At 43.9% G+C, this 21,204-nt stretch overlaps 1 protein-coding gene across 2 annotated transcripts in view; it reads left to right on the top strand.

The window, feature by feature from the left end:
- LOC104966681 (inactive phospholipase C-like protein 2) overlaps window positions 1-21,204 on the top strand; it is a 46,629-nt gene that overhangs the window by 21,556 nt on the left and 3,869 nt on the right. The window contains exons 6-11 of one of the 2 annotated variants that reach the window (XM_010795906.1): window positions 490-1,692; window positions 2,184-2,433; window positions 2,526-2,812; window positions 3,626-3,829; window positions 6,011-6,104; window positions 10,736-10,845. In XM_010795906.1, coding sequence (XP_010794208.1) covers window positions 490-1,692; window positions 2,184-2,433; window positions 2,526-2,812; window positions 3,626-3,829; window positions 6,011-6,104; window positions 10,736-10,845 — 2,148 coding nt within the window. The remainder of the gene's footprint in view (window positions 1-489; window positions 1,693-2,183; window positions 2,434-2,525; window positions 2,813-3,625; window positions 3,830-6,010; window positions 6,105-10,735; window positions 10,846-21,204) is intronic. The other variant, XM_010795907.1, reaches the window with a different exon arrangement.

The following is a 21,204-nucleotide window of genomic DNA, read 5'->3' as shown; positions in this document are numbered from 1 at the left end:
ATCCTATTTACACATTTCTACCTAATGTGATTGCAATAACACAATACATATTTTGGATAAGCCCTGCCCACAGCATTTGGGCGAAACTGTATAAAACTTAAAAAAAACTAATGAAGTAGCTGTTTCCGGCTTGGTACAGAGATGTTCTGTACGAAATGTTGTGAAAATTGGTAAGTCATTCTATTAGGGGTAGCAGAAAAAGATTGGGAAACAATTAAAATTGGGAGAAAATTGATTTAGACACAAATGGCTTATATGGATAGACGGGATTGGTCCAAAAAATTATTTTGTCTGGGAAACGTATGGTTTTTTAATATAGCACCACCATCCTACCAATTTGCCCCATGTCAACACTGCACTCCCTTCAGTCACAAGAAATAAACCCTCAAAGTGTGAGGTTCAAACTGTTGTTGAGATATATGAACATGCACATACACACATAGAATACACCCTTATCCATTTTCTTTCTCCATCCATTTCCTCCCCCAGGTGAGTGAGGAGACCAGCCTGAAGCTCATCCTCTCCCACGAGCCGTCGGAGGAGGGCCGGCAGCAGGGGTACCTGTCATTGGACGGCTTCACCAGTTACCTCACCTCAGCAGAGTGCCACCTCTTCGACAGGGAGCACGACGGCGTGTGCCAGGACATGACCCAGCCTCTGTCCCACTACTACATCAGCTCCTCCCACAACACTTACCTCATCGAGGACCAGTTTCGAGGTCCGTCCGACATCTCCGGCTACATCCGGGCGCTGAAGATGGGATGTCGCTGTGTGGAGGTGGACGTGTGGGACGGCCCCGATGGAGAGCCTGTGGTCTGTACGGGACACAGCCTCTCCCCGCCTCTGCTCCTGCATTGTGTGTTGGACGCAATCGGAAGGTTTGCGTTTGTGGCTTCTCATTACCCTTTAATTGTTTGTATTGAGAACCATTGTTCTGTCCAACAACAGCAAGTCATGTGGCAACATCTGGTGAAGATACTCGGGGAGAAGTTATACGCAGATCCTCCATACGAAGGGAAGTCATACCTGCCATCACCGCATGCCCTGAGGAATCGAATTCTACTAAAGGGTAAAAAGTTGGGGCCTGATGGGGAGGATGGGGAGGTGAGTGAGGAGGATGAAGGGGCAGAGATGAGTCAAAAGATAAAAGCGGCCAACAGCGGGGGGGCAGCGCCTGGAGGAAATGAAAAGGAAATGTTGCAGAAAAGTGTCACAGCTGTCCCTCCTGTTCCTCTTCCTCCCAAACGTTTCCAACTCTTGAAGGAGCTCTCTGATCTCGTGACACTTTGCCGCTCCATCAGCTTCATTGATTTCCCCACGTCATCTAAAAGCCAGAACCCTTGGGAGCTGTGTTCCTTCCACGAGACTCTGGCCGTGCGTCTCGCTGGCGAGAGCCCCGGAGACTTTGTCAATCACAACAAGCATTTCCTGTCGAGGGTCTACCCCAACCCCATGCGTATTGACTCCAGCAACATGAACCCTCAGGACCTGTGGAAGTGCGGCTGCCAGATAGTGTCTATGAATTTCCAGACAGCGGGACTGATGATGGACCTGAACACGGCGTGGTTCAGGCAGAATGGGAACTGTGGTTACGTCCTGCGGCCTGCCATCATGCGGCAGGAGGTGTCCTATTTCAGCGCAGACACCAGAGACACGGTGCCTGGTGTGTCTCCGCAGCTGCTCCATGTCAAGGTGTGGTGTTTTGTGAAGTTGTTTAAAACTTGAATGATCCTCTTAATCAGGGGTTTTCAAAGTCTGGTTCTGTGGGCCTACCCTAACAAAGCTGGAAAGGCATCCCCTTAATCTCCCTTAGTTACTTAGTTTCATCATTTCTCTCAATTCCTGGATGCCTATGGTATCAAAATAGCCTACATTGGTCATAAACGCTCCGAAAAAACTAGTTAAGATAGTTTCATATTGCTGGTTGACACAACTGCAGACTAAACTACATTGATAAAAAAAGAAGGTATTTATAAGATTATGAATAAGTGGGAAAAATTGAAAAAAAAGAAATACTGTCTCGAAAGTATGTAGTAATGTAATAACCTCTAATATGTTTCACTTCTCCTGAAAAGTCTAGCCCTCCTGGACAGGCCTGCCTCTTACTTTGAAAACCTCTGTTCTCAAGTCATTATGATGTTCTGAAAATGTATCAATAACCTTTTTGTTGATTCTTCTCCCAGGTGATAAGCGGCCAGAACCTGCCCAAGCCGAGGGGCTCGGGGGCCAAAGGAGACGTGGTGGACCCCTACGTGTACATTGAGATCCACGGCATCCCGGCCGACTGCACGGAGCGCCGCACCAGGACGGTGACCCAGAACGGAGACAACCCCGTGTTCGATGAGAGCTTCGAGTTCCAGATCAACCTGCCGGAGCTCACCATGGTGCGCTTCGTGGTGCTGGATGACGACTTCATAGGGGATGAGTTTATAGGTCAGTGTCCGGGTCAGAGGTCACAACTGTAACGATAAATTAAAATGTCATGATATGCTTTCAAATTCAATCTAATCTCCCTACCACCACAGGGCAGTACACCATTCCTCTGGAGTGTCTTCAGCCGGGGTACCGACACGTCCCGCTCCAGTCTCTCACGGGGGAGGAGCTTCCCCACGCCAAGCTGTTCGTCCACGTGGCGCTCACCAACCGGAGGGGAGGGGGGAAGCCTCACAAGAGGGGACTGTCGGTGAGGAAGGCCCGCAAAGGGAGGAACTACGCAGCTCTGAGGGACCTGGGGGTCCGGGCTGTGGACGAGGTCTTCAAGATGGCTTCTCCTCCGCTGAGAGATGCCACTGACCTGAGGGAAAACATGCAGGTGAGGAAGAAAGCAGCATAACATTAATCAACAATGATTTTGTTCGTTTTCTGGGTTCATTGAAGTCATTCATCAAGCAGGATTCTCAAATGTGATTATTTGATACACTGAATATCACTGGGTTTTAGACTGATGGTCAGATAACATAGGTATAGGAAGATGTTGCATTGGATTCTGGGAAATTTGGTTGCACCCCCTAAATATGTTTTCATTCATATCTACACTGTAGCTAATGTGCAAATGACAATAAAGCCTTGAATCTTGAACAAAATAATTCACTATATTCCTGCTTGTTCATAGAGGGTAAACAGTCTTATCTTCCGTGCTCATATCTATTGAAATGTAACTGCAATGATTGTTCTTGTACCAGAAAAGAACCAAAGGGAAGAAAGGGTGGCACATTTTCTGCAATTGAAAAAAAAAAATCAAAAAACTGATCCAACTTTTTAGAGCCAGGCAGAAACTTGATCTGTGGTTTCTCGTGTCACACCTTCAACCTGATCTACTATAACAACACAGTGTGTGTGTGTGTGTGTGTGTGTGTGTGTGTGTGTGTGTGTGTGTGTGTGTGTGTGTGTGTGTGTGTGTGTGTGTGTGTGTGTGTGTGTGTGTGTGTGTGTGCAAATCAAGTGTGAGACGTACAGGAAGTGATTTCACATATTTTCTGTTTATTTCATTTTGATTTCACTCCGTGTATCCGTACTGTTTTTCCACCAGGGTAAGGAAATACAGAGAGAAAGAGAGAGATTCTGAAATGTGTGTGTACAGTAGCAGACTAACATGTGTCCGCCCTGTCTCTCTTTCCTCCAACAGAACTCAGTAGCAGTGTTCAGAGATCTGTGTGGCGTGTCCGTGGCGGCTAACCTCATGCAGTGTGTCCTCGCTCTGGGCTCCCGGGTTTCAGGGCCAGACGGGGCGCCATTGCTACTGTTTGACCTCCGGGACCACTACCCCGCACTGGACCCCCAGGGGCCCCTCCCTGACGTGCTTCGCCGGGTCGTCTCCACTTATGAAATGGTGAGAAAGGAAGACAGTAAATATGCTTTAGGTTTCTCAGATAAAGGAGATAGACATAAAAAGGAAGGAAACAGCAAACAAAAGCAGCAAAGATCAGTGCGCCCCTCCCATCTCCTCTCTACTTGACCAAAGCGCAAGATGACCCCCCCCGCCCCCCCCCGCTCCGCCTTCAAGACAAAAGCTTCCTTTTTAACTGATATGTTCTCAAACACAAAGTGGGCTCTCATTGTTGCGTAGGAAACAACATTCACATTTGCTATGGCTGCAACATGACTCGTAAACACATTGGCGACATCCTCACCTTGGCTCCAAGCCACCACGTGTTCCCAGACTAATAAACTGCAGGCTATCATCGACCAGGAGAAAGTTATTTAACAGGCCTATTTTTATTTAATGACGTCTAAAAATAAATCCAGCCTCCCCCGTGGAAACACAGCGAGAAATAAAAGGGGGAAGAGCGGTCAATTGGACTGTTAATCAACTAATCAAAAGTCAATAAGGCGGGATTAGTCATTCAGTTTGTGGGTTTAGGTCGCTGCAAGGATACAGTGTGAGACTGTCAGATATTCCCTCTTTTATCTCTCAGCCCTTTAATCTTTCTCAGTTCTTCTTCTTCCCTCAGGGGCTTGCTGCTGGCCCCCTATAAGTGGTTTACATACAGCTATAATCCAGCACTGTAACCCTCTCCATGTGTTGCTGTGGTGAACAACATTACTCCCTGTTTACAGCCATCTGTCTGCCGGCTGCAACACACATATTCGGAGATTTACTCAAAGTGCACTTGTTTATGTTTCATATCGGATATTCCCCAGGAGTATTGTGGGTAGGGAGGATGAACAGTCGGTATCAATTGCCAATTTACAGATAGTGACTGCATTGTGAGTGAGGCAGGTTTATGACCAAACACAGGCTGGATTGAAGACAAATAAACCCCTTTCTGTTTTTATTAAGTCATGATTAAGGTGTTTGTCTTTAAAGCATGACACTGTAATTGAACTAGGGTTGTTTGTCTCTGCTATACAACAAGCAACTGTATAGTGTGTCTTTGTGTGCATCAGTGTGTAAGTAAGTAGTGTGTGTGATTCTGTGTGTGTGTTTAGCCACTTTCATTTGCAGCCAAGCGGGTAAGAGTAGAAAAAGCTTTACTGGATACCATTAGCATAGATTTGAATGTCGCTTGGATGAATGGATTCCATACCTCAATCCTGAAGGCTGAAGAGGGAGGGGCGAACAACAGCGACAGGAAATATGGAGGAGTGTGTGTCGTATTGAATTGGAGCTGGTCAAAATGTATGTACTATTTTCTCCCCATACAGGGGGTCTGGTCCCAGTGGGGTTTGTAGTGCGCAGAATTAATCAGGCAGGAGCTACGCATGTCATTCCCGTGTGTGTGTGTGTGTGTGTTTCATTACTTTGAAAGAGCTGTCACATTAATCTCTGTGTGCCTTGTGTGTACATATAAATATATAAAGTACTGTTTGTGTCTGCTGTGCAATGTGTGTGGAAACAGCCTACAGTGTGAAATCCAATTGGCTGTATGAGTCATTTAACTACCCCCAGCATATGCAATATAGTTTCTTATCAGTTATCAGTTATCACAATAGAATTTGATTTAGTTGTAAATGTTCGTATCCTGTGGGATTTACACCAATTTGATGTATCGTGTTATAGTGGGCAATTAAACAGACTGTGAGCCGACATGTTTGATTTACACACAAAAAAAGACGGCACAATTAGTTAAGGGCTTACGGCAGATGTGCAACCTTGAGTCAAATGACGCATTTAATGACTTTAGATGGAACTAATCCAAAAAGACCGGAGTTTTTCAACTCATAAATACTAGAAAACAGATAAACTTTGCCATAAACCAAATATTTTCCCTTAATTTCTTGAATCAGCTACAATTAACGCTATTAATTGCCATCAAGTCTGCAGTTAATTCCCCAGATCCTCTTAGTTTGAACCGGTACGACCACATGAAATTGCAGGAGAGAACCATGAACAACTAGCGCTGAGTTACTGAAAGACCAAAAAAAAGATTAAAAAAAAAACGTTAGTTTGGGTAAAAAAAAAACAATGCGTTGGTCAACCAAAAACAAATTGTGTGTGTGTGTGTGTGTGTGTGTGTGTGTGTGTGTGTGTGTGTGTGTGTGTGTGTGTGTGTGTGTGTGTGGCTAATAGATGCTCCTCTGTCTGCAGATGGTCCAGGCGAGCAGAGCGGTGATTGAGCTCTCCGACGGAATCTACGACCGGATCCTGCACATACAGACAATGGGTGTGTAGGCGTTTGTGTGTGTGTGTGAGTTACGGCTATGTTGAGCGTGTTTTATGCTGTGTGTGTAGAAACAGTACAATGCCCATGTTCCTACTGCACTCATGAAAACTCCCACTCACCCTCAGCAGTGTTGTTAAACACTGCGGTGGCTGCTTTTGTCATTAATTGAACTCCCTTTCCTCTCATGCTCTCTCCTCTTCTCTCTTCTCATACCCTCCTTTCTTTCTGTCCTTTTTTGCTGTGTCCTCTTTCATTTCCTTTTCTTCATCATTATTTTTTGTATTTTGCACTTTCATCTTCTCTGTTCTGCTTATCCCCTTTTTTGCATTTTATTAATTTATTTCCCTCTCTTCCAATTTATTTTCACCCCTTTTTCCATCTCCTCTCCCATTCATCCTCATCCTGTGCACTTTCTTATCCTCTCCCTGTATCCTCATATCATTAGTTTCCCTTTCATTCCCTTTTCTCCGCTCCTCTTGCATTCCCTCCTTGCATTTCTCCTTTCCTCTCATGTCCTCTCCTTTCCTCTCTTGTCCTCTCCTTTCCTCTCCTTTCCTCTCATTTCCTCTCATGTCCTCTCCTTTCCTCTCATGTCCTCTCCTGTCCTCTAATTTCCTCTCCTTTCCTCTTGTGTCCTCTCCTGTCCCCTCATGTCCTCTTCTCTCCCACCGTTTTTCCAATCCCATCTGCTGCAGAAATGTGCTAATCAACAGTTTCACACGAGGGTAAAATGAGTCTTTTTACCGGCCCGCTTCATCTGCATGTTTTGGATTGAGTGGGTTTATTGTGAATTGGCGCAGCTACCAACAACAATTATCCTTCAGTCTGTTTGGCGAAGCACCCTATCTTACTTTCTGCTATGACTTCTGAGATCTCTGGCAGAGGTTTGTTTACTTCTGCAGGGCCCCTTGGGTCATCTGACATTAGCCAGCCAGACTGTCGTCACAGTAGCAATAAAGAAAGCCACGTACACACCAACACACACATTTTACCCACATCCGCTTTCTCAGCCCAATTCAGTGTTCAGCTGTCACCCAGGAGACGCTTTGATAGACGTTTGGAAGTGTGAACGATAGGCTTGGGAAGAAGAATAAACACTTCCACGTTATTATTCTCTAGCTGTCTGGTTTCAAAAAGCTGCGGTGACAAACATCAAGGGGTTTCATAAGTATGGCAATTGGGAGACATATCTAAGTATTATAGGTCTTATAAGAGTTGAAATGCATTAAAACTCATCAGTATGTTCAATACCGCCTTGGAGAGAAGCATGAAGAGATAAGAGGAGATATTTGGAGAGGAAGATGATGATTGGATTGGGGCAATTTTGGAGGACGGGAGAGTTCGAGGAAGATGAATGTTGTTTATAAATGTGCAGGCTGCTCCACTTTGCTCCGAGTCAACTCAACCCGTCCTCCACTCAACTTTATGTTGGGTTTATGGGGCCACAGGGTCACTCGCTGATGAAAAATGTGTGACATGGTCAGCTCGGAAGGCCAAACTCTGCGGAAACCATCTATTATCATTTACTTGAATTTCACATGTTACCAGTTATAATATTTGTCAATGGTGTGAATTCAAAGCAAAGTATTTTAGTACGGGGCCAGTATGTTCATCTGATATAATAAGAGGTGCTGCAGATCCCCGAGGCCTGATCAGATGAACAAAGCTCTTCCTGTGTGTACACATTAAAGATGGTGATCAGGTGATCCCAAGACAGAGGTCTTCCTCTCTGCCGGGGAAGGGGGGGGGGGCGGAGATGGATGTCTGGAAGTTACATCAGAGCAGAGAGTTGAAACGGAGAGGGAGAAGAAAGCTGTGGGAAGACCAAACGCTACAAGTAACGCTGAGAGAAAGACAAGAACACCCAGAGAGAGGGAATTCTTTGAAGTTTGTGAAAGGCCCATTTCGTCGTAAAAACCCCCCCCACTTGTTTTCTCAATAATGCCATATTTCTGTCTCTTTTAATAGAAGAAATGCTTATTAAAAAGTAGCAACCAGACTGAATAGCAGTGTTTTCAGCCATCTCTCGTCTCCAACACACGTACTGTAACACCGTGGAGCACAGCGTGGATTTTTAGGGGGTGTGAGGTTGTTCTCTCTCCAACCATGTGTCTGTCCTCATTATTTTGGATAATCCACACAGCACACTGGTTTGATTTTCCTCTCCAAAAAACAATTCCAATAAAAACAGGTCAGTGAGGTCGGGGGGGTTTATCTAGAGTAATTCCTGTAAGAGATGTCACTGTTCCATTTTTCAATCCTGAGTAACATTTGGTTCACCGTACTTCAGAAAATAATATCTTAAAAGCAGATCAAACCAAAAGGATCAAATCTGCTAGAAGTATTACGTGGAAGAACCCAACTTATACTTGATTATCAATTATAATGTTGCATTATAGTTTGAATAAACACTTTATTATAACGTTTACTCGAAACAATTGTTTTAATAGACTTGTACAAAGTTTCCCTTTTTGAAATTAATTAAATAAGTAAAAAACAAGTTCCAAAGTAAATTATATCTAAGTTTGAAAGCTATCTCCCTTTAGAAATATGTATAAATCAAACTGTGTTGCATTTTTTTCCCATTTATATATACAAGATATGGCATGGTAACCTTCCATTTTCCTGTAAAAGGCGTTTTGCCGTTGAAAATAGACATGTTTGTGCTCTCTGTTGGACAAACTATGAATAGTTGAACATGCTTCCATACAGAGCACACAGTCTGTGGATGGTTTGATGAATAAAATACCAGATTTTAGCCGCTCTCCTTCTCCAACTTCGCCAAATAAGGGGATATCTCTTGGAAGAATGCTCTGTTATTCGGGTGAAGCGACCTATAATGAACCTCAGTGGATCAGCTGATTCCCTCCAGAGCCCTGTCCTGCGAAGTGGTGAGACTCACATCTGGATTTACTCTGAAGATCTCACACTTCATAAGATGCTAACACACAAACTCACACCTGGCTATTTTTAACGCAGGAAGTCAGATCTGTGTTCTCCTGCGCCCGGTTCAAATAGAGGACAGGAAGGGAAGGTGATGCACTTCCTGTAGCGCCCTGGTTGGCCGGCATTGAAGGATATTTGTGGGTCAGGACCCCGTTTCTCTGTGTATGCACACTCTCTCAGTGTTGGCCTGGAAATAATGTTCCCTCCTTTGGCTACACTCGGTTTCACAGGGGAATAGAGACACACTCACACACATCAAATTGGCACCTAGGCTTCGAGTTGCCTAGCAACCGTGTGGGAAAGGTTATTATTCAGTCAAATTCTGTAGGTGTGTGTGAGAGTGGAGCAGTGACAGAGACGTATATTTGTGCACGTGTGTGTTTGCAAACGTTTAGTGGCCGAGAGGGATCGTCTGTGAGGAATTGTTAAATTATACTTACATCCAATCTGTTTACGCTTTCATCAGCGCGCGCGCGTGTGTGTGTGTGTGTGTGTGTGTGTGTGTGTGTGTGTGTGTGTGTGTGTGTGTGGTCCACTGTTTGGCACGTTTAATGTCTAGGCTCTCGTTGATCGCTCACAGTTATGTGCGCCCCGTGTTAACCCATTTCCGGGTTTCCATGGTAACAGTGGGACAGTGGCCCAGGGCGGTCAGAGAAAGCCAAATACACAACACAACTCAGCGCTCGTACTCTCACTAGCCGGAGGACAGACTTTCCTCGACACTCTCTCACATTTCTCAGATTTGCCATCAGCTTTCCAATATCCCCTTTGCATTTGTCATTCTCTGTTTATTCTCCTCTCTCTGGGAAATCAGATGCTCATAGTCTGAATTTCAATAAGGAGGGATTAATTAGAAGGGTATGAAAATTAATTGAGGGTGGCAACACAGACAGACTTTGCCGATTAGGCCTCATTGATGTGAAGCGTTTTCATTAGGCGTCAGGCTGTATGAAGACGGGAGATAACACAGAGCTCCTGGGAGTCTACTCACTATAGAGGAGTAAAGCCTGCAAGTGGAGGATGGAAACTCACAAACCGATTGGTTTAAGGAATGCAAGCAAAAATAAGACTGGTCAGATATGGAGCTGCAGAATTTGTGAATGTTATTAACAGAGAGGCAGGAGGGAGAAATGTGAGGGAAAACATCTTTATTACTGAACTCCAGCCAAAGTGTGTGTTGTAGTTCTAGGGCCTCTCATTGAATCGCACACATTCTCTACAGCTAAATGAGAGACAATTACTTCCACTACATACTTGAGTGAACACTGAGGACTGAAGACAATGAGCTTTCTGAAAATATTTCACAATGTACACAAAACAATGTGCTGGTACAGTAGGAATGCAAGTTTGAGTGATGCACTTGATGGGGTCTATTAGGCTAAGTGTGTTTGGTTTGTCAAATCGCGGGAATTTTTCAGATTTCAATACCTGAAACAGACAAAGACTAGAAGACTAGTGCTCTCTAAGTTTTAAATAACGAACACACAGCAATCAAAATGATCCTTGTGTCCTGATCATTACAGTTAAAGTACCACTTTTACACTGTTTTTCTACAAATAAAACATTGATAATTGTGCCATCCATTCTCAATTTTCAATCTTTTCATGTGGATCTTTGGATAATTTTAAATAAAGTGCAAAGCATATTTGTCTTACCTGCTGTGGTTGTTTGTATTTCCTCTCTAGCCATGGAGTTTCACGAGAAGCTGCAGAGTCTGGCGGAGAAGGAGGGGCTGCGGGGTCGCAAGGTCAGCCGGGCGCTGGAGAGTTTCAGCTGGAACATCACTATCCTTAAGGTCAGTCAGCAACACACACTCTCACACACACACACCATTAGGGTAGATCAGGGGTCGGCAACAGGCGGACCGCAGTCTGGATCCGGACCCAGACGCCGACCTATACGGACCCGGACCTATATAATCTATACATTAGTAGGGGATTTTTCGGCACCTCCCGCTTTTTTAACGCTGATTTGTGTGAGTTGTGTAAGTCGTGGAGAACCGAAGAGTTTTCGTTTTGGGGGGGGGGGGGGGGGGAAGTCAGTCAGTCAGTCCGTCCGTACGTCAGTCCGACTGACGGACAACTTCTCACTTCAAAAAAGAAGAAGAAATCTAGACCGCAAAAATAATTAAACAAGCGAGTACCTGTTTTTCCTGGCCAAGGACAGGTTCCTTGAACACAACACGAGCGTAACGTGTCTTCACGTGGTATATGTCTCGTCTGAAAGGAGTGCTGACGGAGAGCACCAGAACGCCGCTCCAGACCTTCAAATATGTGTCTTTATTTGTAAGCACAGTGACGATCTGTTGTTATTAGCATCTGGTTAGCTAGCTATATTAACGAATTTAAAGAGCTTTTCTACAACCAGGTGGAAGAGAGCTCTCTCCTGAGAGGCTCAAATAACCTCAGCTCAGTGAGGTTCAGGCACACCTTGATATGATCATTATAGTTATTAATGAGACTAAATTAAAAACAGGTATAAAATACTATATGACAGTAACAAAAAAGTTGTTAAAAATAACAAGAATAGAGTTTAAAAGGGGAGTGATTTGTAAAATATCCAAAAATAAAAATCTGCTTACAGTTCTGTTTCATATGGGTGTTGAAAGATGAATCCATAGATCTCTTCATTTTGCTCTCAAAGTGCACCAGATTGATGCTTTTAACTTCAAACTTCAATATTTCAAAAAAAAATCTTCCCGGGGGAGCATGCCCCCGGACCCCCCTATAGAAGGTTAGGTTCCCCCCCCCCTTAAATCATGTTCACATGGATAGGATACTAAATACATTTGCACACATCTTGTGTCCATATCTTTCTGTTTTGGTGGTCATGCCACAACCGTGCACATGCATGCATGCGTGAGTCATGGTGAGATATCTGGATTGAGAGGTTGCTTTTTCTTTGCACAGCATGAAAGAAAGGCGAAATGAATGGGCTGTGATTTTAGTTTTTTTAAGCAGAGGTTGAGTTCAATAATTTGTACGGCCCTCGGAGGATGTTGTAAAAATTGAAAGGAAAAAGGTTCCCCACACCTGCTGTAAATAATAATAAAAACCCTTGATTTATAACTTAACATCTCTGTCTCCTATTGATCTGAGTATATTATAAAGAATAGCCAGTTAATTGAAGCATTATAGCNACACTAAGAAAGTGGATCACATCACTCCTGTTCTGAAGTCTTTACACTGGCTTCATGTGTGTCAAAGAATAGATTTCAAAATACTGCTGCTGGTTTATAAAGCTTTGAATGGTTTAGGCCCAAAATACATTTCTGACCTCCTGCTAAATTATGAACCATCCAGATCTCTCAGGTCTTCAGGGACTGGTCAACTTTCTGTCCCCAGAGTCAGAACTAAACATGGAGAAGCAGCGTTCAGTTATTATGCTCCAAATATCTGGAACAAACTCCCAGAAACCTGCAGGTCCGCTGCAACTCTGACTACTTTTAAATCCAGGCTGAAGACTTTTCTTTTTGTCGCTGCTTTTAATTGAACTATTCATATCTTAGACTGCACTGTAACTTTTATCCATGTATTTTTTCTTTTAATGTTTCTTTTATTAGCTTTTCTTTTTAATGACTGATTTTGAATGCCATTTTCTTAATGTCTTTCATTTTTTGTAAAGCACTTTGAATTGCCTTGTGTTGAAAAGTGCTATATAAATACACTTGCCTTGCCTTACTAACATGACAGGCATCGGTTGGACAGCCCCAGGTCCAGTGACCTACCTTAAGGTCCACTTTAGTGTTGACAGCCTCGGATGTCTCCTCCTCAACGATGTCGGGCTCATACAGAGGCTGTCCTGGCTCTTGGGGGGGGGACATAGGGGGCACCTTCACTGCATGATTATTGGCAGTGGAGCCAATACCAAAGAAGTCAAGGATAACCACCCAGGTCTGCAGTGTGATCAGAACGTCCAGGCAGTTAAAGTCCACATCAACGCTTCGTCCCACTCTGCCGTAGCGTGTTTTGAACTCTGGGTGGTTCTGGTCCACCAGCAGCACATTGATATGAACTAGGGAGTCATCAAAATCTGGAGGGGGCTGAGGGGATGGTGTATGACGGGTAGGGGAGGGAGGTGGAGTGTTGGGACAGTCTATGTCTCTCTTGGATTTGCGAGGGGCAGCTGACGGGGTGCTGGGATGCCTCTGGTAGAGCTGAAAGACGTTCTGGGCCTCCTCCATGTGTGCAGGCAGTGAGCGGGGCATGTCTGGGTACAGCGCATTGGATGCTGATGGACAGCTTTGTGAAAGGTACTCCTTTGGGCTGAAGGTGGAGGGCTTGGGTGCTCCATGAGACACCATCAAATGCTTGTATTTAGACTCAGGGTTCTGCTCCAGGAGGTCCTCCATTAGCAGCGAGCGCAGAGCTAGCTGGACTGTTAGTAGATGAGGATGGTCTTTGGTGAAGTCTCCCTCCAGATCTCGGAAGCGCAGGCTGACCAAGCCCTGGGATCCCTGGGTCAGGTCAGCACTAAGCTGCACCTGCAGTTCTGCCACATGTAAGATGACTTTGAACTGAGTAAAGGAGGAGTGATTAGCGGGTTTGTGAGACTGGAGAGGCAAAGGAGAGGAAAGCGACGAGTGGGAAAAGCTCATATAGGGAGGGTCCCTTGCAAACAGCCCTCCCTGGGGGTCAGGAAACCGGTGCGGTCTGGTGGAAGAAGGCATTGGTGGAGGTGGTGTGGGCGGTTGGCTGGGTGTGACACGTTGCTCCTCAATCAAGGACAAATTGTCCAATGTCTGCAGTACTTGTTCATACACAGGCTTGCACAGGAACACCTATAACCAGAAAGTGAAGCATTGGTAAAATGAATACCAGTTAGTAACCCTATTTCAAACATGTTATTCAACAGCTCTGCACTCAAGCATAAAGGTAAAGTCCCCTCTCTTATTTTCAAAAGGGCTTTATTGGGAACTGGTACTTCATAGTTGAAGTTGGCCATCATTTAAATTCTGCTAGTATTTTAACTGGGGACAGTTTTAATATGATGTATACCTGAACAGAGTTGACAAATTTGCCCTCGATTCGGAGAAGCCCTGTGCTCTTACAGGGCTCCTCTGCAGTGAGGAAGGTGAACTGGGTGTCTTCTTCAACTGGAACCTTCTCCAGGGTGAACTGTATAGTGGTGTCTTTCAATATATGGAAAGCTGGTAAAGAAAACAAACATGTGGTCTTGTGTAAAAAGCTGCATCTAAAATATATGCTTATATTATTTGCATCTCCAAGCACATAGAATAGCATTCGGAACACACGTATGAATGAAATGGGTAAAATGTTTACCTTTTCCACGGCTGAGGGATTCAAAGAAGTCATGGCGTGTGAATTGTGGCTCATCATGATTCACACTTCCGTTGTGGGATGGTGATATGCTGCCAGCTCTGTGTGTCCTCTTCAATACCAAATGACTCATGTTGACTGAATACAGTCGGATATCCTTCACCAACACCTGTAGCTTCTCACCTTCAGAGTCTTGCCCGGTAACACAATTCTGAATTGTTATGCTTCCCAGATGACCAACCAACAGCTCAGGGTGTCCAGGTTTACGGGGAATGGAAACAACTGGTGATTCAATGCTAATATTAAGATTCAGCTTCACCAAGAATGTGTCTAAGGTGGATTCAGGTTCCTCCATGGGAGGATCCTCCTCCTCCTCATATGGATAAGCCCAGCTCTGACTCTGAGTTCGAGTTCTCCGTGAGGGAGTCTCAAAGAGCGAAACCATACCGCTGTACTCTGCCGTCTTGGTGGCTAGAACTGTTGAAACTTTGGTGGCAGCGCTTTTCAGCATGGAGCGGAAATTGTCTTCAACCTCATTGGCAGACAGACTCAACTCCTTTAGGAACTTGGCTGAGTGGTTATAGTGCAAGGAGGCCATTTGAAGTTCCAAGGAACACTCCCCTTGTGATTTCTCCATTAGGCAGAAATGTAAAGCTTCTGAGGAAGAACCTTCTATGTCAGCAAGGAATGTTAATCCGCCAACATTGCAGGAGCTATCAGCACTACCAATGCTAACCACAAACTGGCTTCGGCCTCCTTCCTGGGTCAGGTCCACCAACTGCATGGACCCGAGTGATCCATTAATGTCCAAACGACTGCCCATGGACACATTGACCTTGGTGCCTGTGATGCTGGCAGTGGCAATCTTCAACCCTTTCTTCTCAGCAAACAGGGCAGTGCCAGTGGACACAGTCCGGAGTAGAAGCAGGTTAAGACGATGGATCTCCACAGTCAGCTCTTTGTTCTGGTCATATGTTGCCTGATATGTCCCTTCCTCTTCCTCACTGCAAGGCTGTGTTGTATGTTGCTGTGCTGACGATGTCCAGGAGCTTTCTTCCTTAGGAAAAGACTTCTGGAGGAACTTGAGTAGCTCCACCATGGTCTCAGGGTTGAGAATGATGTCCAAGTTATTGACCTGCATGCTTGTCACCTGAAGGGAGCTGTCCAGGTTCATGGAGGGGCAGTCTGAGCTCACAAACTGGTACTCAAGCTTTATTAGGGCCTCCTGGTCTTTGAGAAAGGAACTGAAGGGGGAGATGCTATCAGTAGGCATACCAGAGGGTAACTCAGTATGATGGCACTGATGCCCGGGAGACCTGCCTTCAGACAACAATGGGGCCGAAGGCTGGCTCTCCCGGAGACTGCCCGAGGGTATGTCAAAACTGAGATTTTTATGTGAAGCCACAAGGAGGTCGAAGTCTGAGCCATAAGTCTGTAAGGTGTCTACCAGCAGAAGACCATGGACAGTTAGGGAGACTTCAGCATCATAAGGCCGCTTGACAAATTTAGCATTTGTGCCAAATACCTTGAGAACAGATATGTAGCGGCCATCGCTTTCTACACCAAGCTGCATGTAGTTGATGTTGAATTCCGCTAAAAGTAGACGGGATTCCACTAGTACTTCCCGTGTGTGCTGCTCTAAAGTCATCACACTCTGGGTCAGGTTCTTGGCTGACCCTTGAAGCTTCCAAGAGCTGTCCTCCCTCTGAAAGATTTTGTCATGGCGGAGGGTAAGGGGATCAGGGGAATGTATATTTGGGCCCTTCTCTTGGCTTTTGTCTTCTTCACTGCTTAGCCTAGCCAGACAACTCCTAAGGGCGGTCATCTTCTCAAGGTTGATATGGACCTTTAGGTCTGGTAGAGTTCCTGACAACACAGCCCCAGGGAGCTGGGGGTCCGAGGTGTAGCGCAGTCTCTGCTCAAGCTGGAGCAGCACATTAAACTTCTCCACCACGTGAGTAGGCCCCACCTCACTCTCTTGAAGATGTTTCCAGTTGTCCTTGAAGCGACCAACCATTATCTGCAGGTCCTTAAAGGACAAGGAGTACTTTTCATAAAGCTTTCTCCTGTAGGCCTGTGTACCTTCAGGGGATATGAAGTTGGGGAGTTCAGGGCTTTTAAGCTGTTCTTTCAAAGACATGTCTAGTTCAGATGGTGGAGACTCTGGTGGGGTAGCAAGGGGGGTCTGGTATTCATCTTCACTAATTTCTTCCGTTTCAGGTTGAGTCGTTTTTGAGCTGGCCTTTGTGTCATCTTCAAAGAAAAACATTGCGAAAGGTATGAGCTGAGTTAGAAACCTCATAAGGCAGAAGAATAAACATAATGAGGTATATCATTTTCATTTTCTATTTGATTAAATGGTTGCCTGGTTTTACCTTGAGAGTTTGTGAGGAGAATCCTGCCTAAATCAACAACAACTAGCATCGGGTCCTCTGACTGGAAGTCATCAGGGAAAATCACCTGGGGTGCACAGATGTCCAGTTTCATGGTCCAACGCTTGCCATTTTCCTACAAAGCAAAACTGTGGCTTTTAGAAATTATTCAATCTCCAATTATTTAAATTCATCATTCAGTGAAACTCTTACAATAAACTCTCCCACAAGCAGCTGATCAATGGTCTGTCGGATCTCTGCTTTGGTCTGCATCTTCAGCTTGTTGTACTGCCTCCTGGCAGCTTCTGCCACTCTCAGCTCCAACTCTGACTGATAGCCAAAACCTGAGAATCAAAGAGAGATTTTTAAATATAAGAATATTCTGGTTGTGAAGAAGTTGATGTACAGTACTTGGTAATGATGATTTAATAAAACTGTGGTATTCTATTAAAACATCTTTGACATGCTTTAAATGAATGCTTATCTTGGTATGTGCCGTTTGCTTTAAAAGAGCATAAAGTCTGTTATAACTGCCCTTGCTATTTAATCAATCTACAGTTTGTATTCTAAGAGTAACATTTGATTGTACTGAGTGATTTCCAGTGTGCATTATAAATGAGGTATCCTGCTTCGTCTGCCGACATCAGAAGATATTAAAAACACAGCTGTTTTTGGACCATCATCTAATCAAGAACTTCATGAGATTGTAACAAGCCTGATTCAGCTCAACAGCTGAAATTGATTGATTGTTAGAATTGCATGTTGAATTTGACATAATTAAATAAGCATGTGGAAATGTATGGCAAATAAGAAATCTTCTTTTCCCCTGGGAATTACATTTTCATCAGTCCCTGACTTTTCCCTTCTTTTAATGTGTTGTTTGACACAGCTCTGACACATATTAGTAGGGTATAAAAATAATATTTGCATGTTAAAAATCTAAAACGTCTATAGATGTTTATGGAAATGTTGAAGATTCTTGTTTATAGTTGTATTTTCTATAAAACTGCATGAGTTTATGTCTAAAATATGTAAAGTGCACCAGTCTTGGTAAATATGTTCTTAAGAAAATGCATGTTCTCCATAAAAGGGCAACACGTTCCAGTACATACCCGAGCTATGAACTCTTCCTTTATAGAAGAACTCTGTCACTTTTTTGATTGCTTGTGGGTTGTAGATGATGTTTAGTGGACTGGTGTTCACTTCCAGTCTCCGCTCAAACTGACACCTGACAGGGTTTCGCTCATAAATCATTTCAAACACTGGTGATGATGAGCACTCTGCATTGCATCCTGAGGGCACACAAACAAAACCAACATTGGATCCTTTTGAAAGACAAACAGCTGCTGGGAGTACGCCACACTGCCACTACCAGAGAGGGTTACTCCCCCCGTCTTTCGGGAGCCTAACAGCAGAAAGAAATATACCCATAGATAAAAAAAATGAAGTATCACCTGCACCTAAATAAAGAATGTTGAGTAAACTACCTATAATTATGAAAGAAAACTGTTAAATACTGTTTGGTTCACATTAAACATAGCTTTGATAAACCAACCCTAAAGGTATCATAAGTTGTCCCAATGTCACAAGCTCAGAGAAAGTATGATCTGTCATTAGGAATTGATAGCATGAGATTAAATATAAACTTTTTAAAGAAAATGCTTACCAGAGGTACAGCTGGACTGGCCCGATGGCTGGTTAAGGGCAACAACAACTTTGTCCTACAACGAGTGACACGTTTGAACATCAGAACCTCACACAACATATTGTAGAAAATAACAGTTTTATCATAAAATGAGAAGCTAGAAATTCACATTTCCAAACGTTTCTTTACATTATAAACTCTCTGCCCATCCGTGTCCATCGCTGCTTACCGTTTTGGGAGACACCAGGACGGGGAAGATGGTGCCCTGAGTAGTCAGGTCTCTCAAGAAAAGCCCCCCCAGCTTCACAGACAGCAGGGAAGACTCAGAGCGAGGGAGGGACTCCAGGATCACCTTCACCCCTGTGGAGAGTTGGTTCAATCAAGGCAGCGGTAAACGCTAGAAGACATAAACACTTTGAACTCTTTGGACACTAGGGCTGTACCCGAATATTTGACTATTCGAATATTCGTTCGTTGGCCAACTATTCGGGTTTCAATTTCATTATTCGGATATTCGTTTTTTTCCCCTAAATGTATGCTATCAATAAAGGCGAATTGCCATATTCTTATACTTTATTTATTATACTTTTGAATTGCACTGTTAAAATGCGGAAATATATACAATCTCAGTCTGTGCTCCTGACATCGCGTTCACTCACAGTCACGAACTCAAACGGCACGCTTCACCTCGCTTCACCTCGTTTCACACACCTGAACACAAAATGCCGAAGACTTCAGCTGTGTGGGACCATTTTAAATTGGACGACGGTAAGAAGAAGGCAGTGTGCCAAATATGCGACAAGAAACTGGCCTACCACGGTGGCACAACAACTCTGAAAAGTCACCTGGATACTGTAAGTAGTAGCCTAGCTTAGCTTAGCTGTTGTCAAGTTGCCATGATGAATCAGCCGTTTAAACAGTAACGTTACACATGATAAAAACGTGCACTTACTTTGCTTGGAAAATAGTTGCAAGCAAGCAACAAAATTGTTTTTTTATATTAGTTTTTCAATTTTATCCGAATAGTGAAAATAATAGGAGTAATGTGGGAACATCTGGGGCTAAGGCAATTATTGGCATACAGTTCATTCATTTATTTTTCGTGAGTAAGGTGCAGTACCGGAGTCCAACAGAGAGGCAGCAGCTGCGGGACAGTAGACTGCCTACTGTGAAACCTTCCCTGCCTTGAAGAAGAAGTGATCCTTCGTTGTGAAGAGTCTGCTTTGTGCGCTCGGCACCACAGCAGCAGCCCCGCTGCGACAGAGTCCAACAGAGAGGCTGGAGCTGCTGGACAGTAGCCTAGAAGCAGGGTTGGGTTGTAACGGAATACATGTAAGGGAATACATGTAACGGCGTTACGTAATCAGAATACAAAAATCAAGTAGGTTAACTGTATTCAGCTGGCGTTACATTTGAAAAACGAGTAATCTGATTACAGTTACTTTCATAAACCTGAAGTGAATATATTTTGGAATACTTATTGGAATTATTGGTGGAAAAGTTTTCATTACCGGCAGAACTGTCTGCACACTGCACAGCGCTGCAGCATGTCTGTGAGCGAGAGAGAGATGCAGCGTGTCTGTCAGGCCCCGCCCCCGCACGCAGATGAGAGAGAGAGATCTCTTTTAAAATATATTGAAAGTTAGAAACGGAGATGGTTTGATCAAATGTGCAAGATAACGTTTATGTAGCATTTCTTTATTGTCGAAATGATGACATTTCATAACGGGATCAAATCAAAGTGAATGGCCTGCTGCTGCTGAATGCGTGGGGCAAGTGACTGGAAACAGTTTTAAAAGTTATTACATCGTTTCAGATAATAAATAATAATGATAATTCATTCTATTTAGGGGCGCCTTTCAAAGCACCCAAGGACACCTTACAATTCATAACATATTCTAAGGAAAGGTTTTAAGACAGTACAAAGAATGCAGTCCGGGTGATGTTTTTTATGTGGGGTGCAAATGAGACGGAGCTGTCCAGAATGACACCAAGATGTTGTGTTTGAGTTCTTGATAAGCCATTAAAACAGTAAAATAAGTGTCTCCTGTTCACCAAAACATACCCATCTGTTCTGGAAAAAGAAAGTATGCCAAAAGTATTCTAAAAGTAATCTGAATACGTACTTTTTTAAGACACGTAACTGTAACTGTATTCTGATTACTTTCAGAGCATATATTCAGTATTCAGTAACTGATTACATTTACAAAATGTAATCCCTCCCCGGTCAACAACTTCAAAATTCTGGGCTATATAAAAATTGCTGGCTATAGTGTCTATTGGATAAATGTTGGCCCTTGGACAAATGTAGTTGGTGATCCCTGGTTTACTGTATCGGTAACAAGTGTTACACTGTTAGGCCTACTGTTACGGCTATGTTATTAAAAGTATTGTTGTTATAACAGAAATATGTGTTTTGTATCTTCAGGTTGCAAAACGTTATAGACGGAATTTGGAACCAGATTTGGTCCCCGGCCGCTGCACTGCGGCTGGGTTAAATGCAGAGGACACATTTCGTTTTAATGTATGCAAGTACTGAGACAATAAATACAAATAAATCGTGATAGTATGCTCTTTCTGCCCTTCTGCTTAACAGCGTGTTGTCAGGTGTCTCGGATTCTGAGCGTGTTATGAAACCTTTTGGAAAAAAATCTTTTATTAAAAAATAATAATAATTTCTCTGCACCAAATATTCGAATATTCGCTGCTGATAATATCCGGAGCCCGAAAAATGGTATTCGGGACAGCCCTAGTATATTTAAGCAATAGCTCACGACAGGCCGTGGTATATGCTCATTATATCACAGCTAAGGGGCGTGGTTCGGCCCGACGCGAAGCGGAGGGTCGAAAACCCCCTT

Source organism: Notothenia coriiceps, unplaced genomic scaffold (genome assembly GCF_000735185.1).
Source record: "Notothenia coriiceps isolate Sejong01 unplaced genomic scaffold, NC01 NC01_scaffold00037250, whole genome shotgun sequence".
NCBI classification, from domain to species: Eukaryota; Metazoa; Chordata; class Actinopteri; order Perciformes; family Nototheniidae; genus Notothenia; species Notothenia coriiceps.
The sequence above is the reverse complement of the archived record's forward strand: the minus strand, read 5'-3'. Positions and strand labels throughout refer to the sequence as shown.